At 41.1% G+C, this 6,940-nt stretch overlaps 1 protein-coding gene across 1 annotated transcript; it reads right to left on the bottom strand.

Annotated features, from left to right (window-relative positions):
• Positions 1-4,267: 4,267 nt before the first annotated feature.
• Positions 4,268-5,303, bottom strand: LOC149470672 (olfactory receptor 8G17-like). The gene has a single exon (XM_089661769.1). The coding sequence runs from the start codon at positions 5,301-5,303 to the stop codon at positions 4,368-4,370; it is 936 nt and encodes a 311-aa protein (XP_089517895.1). The 3' UTR covers positions 4,268-4,367.
• Between the last annotated feature and the right edge of the window lie 1,637 nt (positions 5,304-6,940).

The following is a 6,940-nucleotide window of genomic DNA, read 5'->3' on the forward strand; positions in this document are numbered from 1 at the left end:
CCCTGATATGTTTAGAGGGTTCAGTCATATCTGCCTCCAGACTGTATTAGTATTAAGGGATTTGTTTTATTCCCCCCCCCCCAGACCTTCCACCATTTGTGTTACTCGTCTCTGGACTCATTCTATCTTATCAACATCTTATTGTAAGTGAGATCTCCAGAACTGGACACAGTATTCTAAATGAGGTCTAACTAAAGATCTATATAGAGGAATCAGGACCTCCTTCCTCCTGCCGGTGACCCCTCTAGTGATATATCTATATAGAGGAATCGGGACCTCCTTCCTCCTGCCGGTGACCCCTCTAGTGATAGGATCTATATAGAGGAATCAGGACCTCCTTCCTCCTGCTGGTGACCCCTCTAGTGATATAAAGATCTATATAGAGGAATCAGGACCTCCTTCCTCCTGCCGGTGACCCCTCTAGTAATATAAAGATCTGTATAGAGGAATCAGGACCTCCTTCCTCCTGCCGGTGACCCCTCTAGTGATTTAAAGATCTATATAGAGGAATCAGGACCTCCTTCCTCCTGCTGGTGACCCCTCTTGTGATTTAAAGATCTATATAGAGGAATCAGGACCTCCTTCCTCCTGCCGGTGACCCCTCTAGTGATATAAAGATCTATATAGAGGAATCGGGACCTCCTTCCTCCTGCCGGTGACCCCTCTAGTGATAGGATCTATATAGAGGAATCAGGACCTCCTTCCTTCTGCTGGTGACCCCTCTAGTGATAGGATCTATATAGAGGAATCAGGACCTCCTTCCTCCTGCTGGTGACCCCTCTAGTGATAGGATCTATATAGAGGAATTGGGACCTCCTTCCTCCTGCCGGTGACCCCTCTAGTGATATATAGATCTATATAGAGGAATCAGGACCTCCTTCCTCCTGCCGGTGACCCCTCTTGTGATAGGATCTATACAGAGGAATCAGGACCTCCTTCCTCCTGCTGGTGACCCCTCTAGTGATATAAAGATCTATATAGAGGAATCAGGACCTCCTTCCTCCTGCCGGTGATTCCTCTAGTGATATAAAGATCTATATAGAGGAATCCGGACCTCCTTCCTCCTGCCAGTGACCCCTCTAGTGATATAAAGATCTATATAGAGGAATCAGGACCTCCTGCCTCCCACCGGTGACCCCTCTAATGATATAAAGATCTATATAGAAGAATCAGGACCTCCTTCCTCCTGCCGGTGACCGCTCTAGGTCTATATAGAGGAATCAGGACCTCCTTCCTCCTGCCGGTGACCCCTCTAGTGATAGGATTTATATAGAGGGATCAGGACCTCCTTCCTCCTGCCGGTGACCCCTCTAGTGATATAAGGATCTATATAGAGGAATCAGGACCTCCTTCCTCCTGCCGGTGACCCCTCTAGTGATATAAAGATCTATATAGAGGAATCAGGACCTCCTTCCTCCCACCAATGACCCCTCTAGTGCGGGTACACTTTAACACCCACTAATTCCTGACTCCGGTCTTTTTAATTCATTTTTTCTTTTAGAAATTCCCCCTTTCCAGCAAAATGTGTCCTTTTGAAAGCTGAATATTTTGTTTTTGTAAATGATTATTCAGTTCTTGTTTTATTATCAGACCAAAAACATTGCTGATCACTAGAACCCACATTTCTGCCATCTCACCATCAGACAATGGATCCCCATTTGTCCATACTAGGTCTACAATATGACCACCTCTGGTTGGGCAGAAAAAGGGTGAAAACTGTGTTTTTCACAGACAGCATATGGATGCCACGTAGAGGCTGAGGTTACAAACCCAGCTGTGCATAAATACCGGACAACCATCTCGGGGAATGTTGGGAAATCTGATCATGGGTAAGTATCTATAGTTGCTGCAAACAGAGCGGTTCCCATGATGAATATAAGGGGGGAGAAGATAAGAGAATAGAAGTGAGATGGGGATGAAGAAAGTGGAGGGAAGCAAAGGGGAAGTGGAGGAGAAAAAAGAGGAAAAAATTAGTTGGGTAGGTTAAAAGTGAGAGAAATGAATGGGGGGATGGGATCGGTAGTATGGGGGTTCCTGGAGCCATCAATCTGCTCCAGCGTGAAGAGTTATACCTTCCTCTTAGAATACGAAGGCTATCCAGTAGAACCAGGTTTTCTCCTAAATGTCGTTTGTTTTGTGAGGAAGGAAACAGGTCTCCCATATTGCTGATATCCTCCACCTTACATAAACACAATGAGATTGAGGGGGAGGGGAGGGGGAGGGTCCTTCAATGGTAAAGGCAATAGGAATCCATGTGTGGTGTGGCAGGAAGAACTCTAGACAATCATGTGTGGTAAAATCTGTGCATTTTGGGGAGATCTCCCTGACCCTGTTCTAGGAGGGTCTCCACAGGACCAGAAATGTTTGAGGTTGAACCCTTGTCTTTATTGCACCTTCAACAGATGTCAGTACAATCTGGGAATGGTTTAGGAAGTATTGTAGGCATTCTGTAACAACGGATTGGAATCTTGAGGTTATTTCCTTGATGTTCGGGTGTTTCAGAGAAACCCCATTCCAGGCTTTACTAGCCATTGTCGGAGCTCAGATGAGCCCAGCACAGCATCAAGGATAAAGTACATGTTCAGCTAACAAAATCCCATCCCCCTTTAACCACTCCGGCCTCCGCCACGTACCCGTATGTCACCGGGTTGAAGTGGTAATGTTGGGATAATGCACCTACAGGAATCATCCCGGTATCTTCATTTTCAGCTGGCGATGGGATTGAATGTAGAAGTGATCCTAGCAGATAATTAGCTGCTGGAATGCTTTTACATTTAGCAGAAGGTGGTCCCCCTCCCGATGCCTTCCGCCACGTTCTCTGGTCTCTCCCGTCCCACCTGGGGAACCTGGAACTAAAGCTGGCTTTTCCACCTGCTGACTACAGAGATGACTGAGGACTGGAACAACCCCGATCATCTGTATGCTTTAAGAAAGTGGAAGGAACAAGTAGTTTGTCACTTCACCAGGATGTGAAGAAGACATTACTGACTTGTGAATGTATGAGAGCAAACTGATCTGGGGGTTCATCTGATGCTTTGAAGGACAGAAGAAAGATCTGGGGGCTAATAGACCCCACATCTCTCCATAAAGAGGATATCACAAGGGATGTTGTTTATGCCTTCTGATCACCATTCCATGGACATGACCAATTTTAAAGTGTGACATGTTAGGTATTATATTGTGTTTTTGTGCATTAAAAACCATTAAAGTGTATTTTTTCCCAAAAAATATTGCTTTGGAAAAACCACTGCACAGATACCGTGTATAACACCCACCATTTCATTTTCTAGTACCTCTGCTTAAAAATGTATAATATTTTGGAGTTCTAAGTCATTTGCTATCTTATCAGTGCTGATTTTTACAGAGAAGTGTCAGAATTATCCGGGGGCTGAAGTGGTGAAACACACAGAGCTGCCCCCCCCCCCCACTGTACATCTATGATTACCTCCTCTGTCTGCACTTTTCCACACCTGGCTAGTGAAGATCTCATGCTGGGATGCTCAAGCTTTGTGCACCATAAATATGATGTATGGTACAAACATGGGATGAATTATTGTCAATGACTTGGTAAGCAGAGCGCAAGCGGCTCCCATGACAACCCAACCAATCACTGATAGCGGTACCACACACGTGATGACGTCAGACATACAATAAGGTGACAAAATCAAACACCAAAATAAGTGGGACCATCAAAGTTCACACATGAATTGGAGACACCAGTTGGAGGAACAATATTATCATTTTATTCACAATAGATTAATAAATGATCTGTTGGTTATGTAAAACATTCTAGCCTCTTAGAGGCAGACATTAGACTCCAAAAAAGGTAATTGTAACATCACAAAAATATAAATTCTACACCAGTTGAAATATTCAGTTCATATTCTGTCCACATGGAAGAAGAAGAAGAAAAATTCTGTACGAGGAAAGATTGTTCGACTTATACAACTTTCGACATACGATTCAGACTTTCCAAACAAAAATTTCCAATGGGACAAACCCCAACATTTTTCTCATATGTGAACAGAACTAACGATTTTCACTTAATCTCCACTGATTTTGTAATGTTCATATGAGAAAAATCAGATGTGGAAGATTACGTATGATCAGAAACAATAAACAACAAAAAAATCCTTTGTTGTACGAGAGTTTTCATACAATTAGTACCATCCTCAGTTTGGACTTGCTGTGAAACATCGAGGAAAACTGGATGATTGTTTCCTGATTTTCTTATAGTGTGCCCAGCTTATAGTTCTCCTCCTCATGAAAGGAGATAAATGATGCCATGATGGACAATACCAAATGGGGGCCCCAAAGTTTACTCTCAGAAGCTCCTTCCTAAACTAGAGGTTTAGTTTCGGTGAATGTTATGCTGTATTGGGGATGAACTTCTCTATAACACCTTGGAATGCTTTTCTGATATCCTGGTTCCTCAGACTGTAAATCAGAGGGTTGAGGAGAGGAAGGATCACCGTGTAAAACACGGACACCACTTTGTTACCGGCAAACCGATGGCTTCCATTTAGCTGAAAATAATTAAAAAATGCAGAACCATAAAATATAAACACCACTGTGAGATGAGGGGCACATGTGGAGAAAACTTTACTTCTACTGCCCTTCACTTTGATTGTTAGGACCGTGTTGAATATATAGACATAGGACAGGAAGGTCGGTATCAGAGACCCAACTCCAAGGAAGATACCAAAGATAAAGATGAGCAGAACGTTGATGAAGATGTCACTGCAGGAGATCTGAAACAACTGAGGAAGGTCACAGAAGAAGCTTTCTATAATATCTGATTTACAAAAGTTTAATTGAAAAGCATAACATATATGAATTGAAGAATGGATTAAACCGAGACACCACACGATGGACACCAACTGGACACACACTTTCCAACTCATGGTCTGTATGTAATGTAATGGCTGACAAATGGCGGCATAACGATCGTAGGACATGACAGCCAACAGAGAAACCTCAGAAGTAGTACAGAAAAAAAAGAAGAAGACTTGGGTTAGACAATCTGTTATGGTAATCTGTCTTGTCTGGGTGTGAAGGTCAAATAACATTCGTGGGACGGTGACTGAGGAAGAACAGAGGTCCAAACCGGCCAGGTTCCCAAGGAAGAAATACATAGGAACATGGAGGTGAGAGTCGGTGACTATGAGGACGATGATCAGCAAATTCCAGATTAATGTCAGAAGGTAGATGAGAAGGAAGAAGAGAAACAGAGGAAACTGCAGAGATGTAACTTCAGACAGTCCCACAAGAATTAACTCTTTCACAATTGTCTGATTTCTCATAGCAACAATGTAACTTCCTTGTGTTAATTCTATATAAAAAAATGAAAAAGATGTACAGTAATTTTGGCTGCAATCGAGGGAATAAATTGATTTATTAAACTTCACAACATCTAATGTTCCATTTCTAAAACAAATTTGCAACTAGAAATTCAAAACTTAAAGTTTTTGCAGAAAACATGACCTGGACTCTTATTACTATAAACAATGGCAAATGTTATAATTCTTCTCTTAAAATCTCAAATGTCGGTGCAAATATCAAATTTGCTACCTAAGTGTGGATTATACAAAATAATAAAAAAAAATAAAAACTGTACAAGAACAAGTAGGAAATCCACACCAGTGGTCAGTAAGTATAACATGGTATTTGTATTAAATAATCACTAAAATAATAATATTTCCATTGTGTTTCCAGGGTTCAGACACTGCCTCTTCTTCAGGGAGAAAAACAAAACAGAAGAAATGATATTGGCTATTCCGGCGTCCTTCCAGGAACATAAATTTACTTTGAAGTCTTTCCATAAATAATCTGTATTTTTGTGTAATGTGGGGAGCCCAACCTGTAGATCAGAACCCCAAATTCAGCTCCAAGAGGCGGACCTAGGTGTGTAAATGATGTGCCATTGGTTCTATTTGGGAGATGAATGAACTTTCTTCTCTCTCCACACAGAGCCAAGATCGCTGCAACAACTGCCAGAAAGTGAGACCTTACTACAGTAAATGGAGAGGGTTGCTTCTGCCTCTGAATGGAATTAGGAGGATTTTATTGTGAAGTTGATAACAATAAATGAAGCCCCTTTAGGTATATATATATATATTGTTCTATCAAAGAAACCAAATCTGAGGAGCCTATAGATATATAAATATCCCATCTTTTAGGCTGAACTGATATTTCTCGGTAATAATAAAGTCTATAAGATATGGGACCTATAAATATATGTTTTCTTGTTTCAGACTCTTCCTAGATTTAGTCTTTGACCCACCAGAGATATATTGTGATGGAAGAGAGGTGGAGGAACGTTCCCTGGAAGGGTCAGTTCAGTGGCAGCAGGTCTGATATGGAGACATTTTGCTGGAGGAAGGTCATATCATAGAACAGACAATCGGTGTGACATTCAGAGTCACAATACAGTTTGATGAGCTCCACATCCATATATTTATAATGCAGACATTCCCTCTGATACTGTATCACCGGAGCACACAGGAGACTAGATTTGTTCTATATTATTCCACACTAATGGCAATATCTGACTTTTAGTAAATGAATCTCTATAGAAAACAAAGCATTACCTGGAATAATTCATCCCTCAGTGACCTCCAAGTCCAGTCAATTTATAAATAACTCAATGTTTTTGTATTATATATACAAATAATATGCTCAGTGATAATAATAAATAATGACCCTTATCCCCAATTAGTGCATATAAATCAAAAAAGTCCTCAATCCAATAGTCCAAAAATTTATGAAAACCAATGTCCCTTAAAAATCAAAATTATGTCCAAAAATTGTCCACAAAGTGATAAACTCTTCAAAGTCTTGTAAAAGCTTGGTTTACCTCAAACAAAACAGAAATAGAAACCACATAGTGCATTATCCTTAGTATATATACATCATATAACTCAACCAGTGATACTTCACC

The sequence above is a fragment of the Staurois parvus genome, unplaced genomic scaffold (genome assembly GCF_062004578.1).
Source record: "Staurois parvus isolate SC_StPar_1 unplaced genomic scaffold, SC_StPar_1.0 ptg000034l, whole genome shotgun sequence".
Lineage (NCBI taxonomy): Eukaryota > Metazoa > Chordata > Amphibia > Anura > Ranidae > Staurois > Staurois parvus.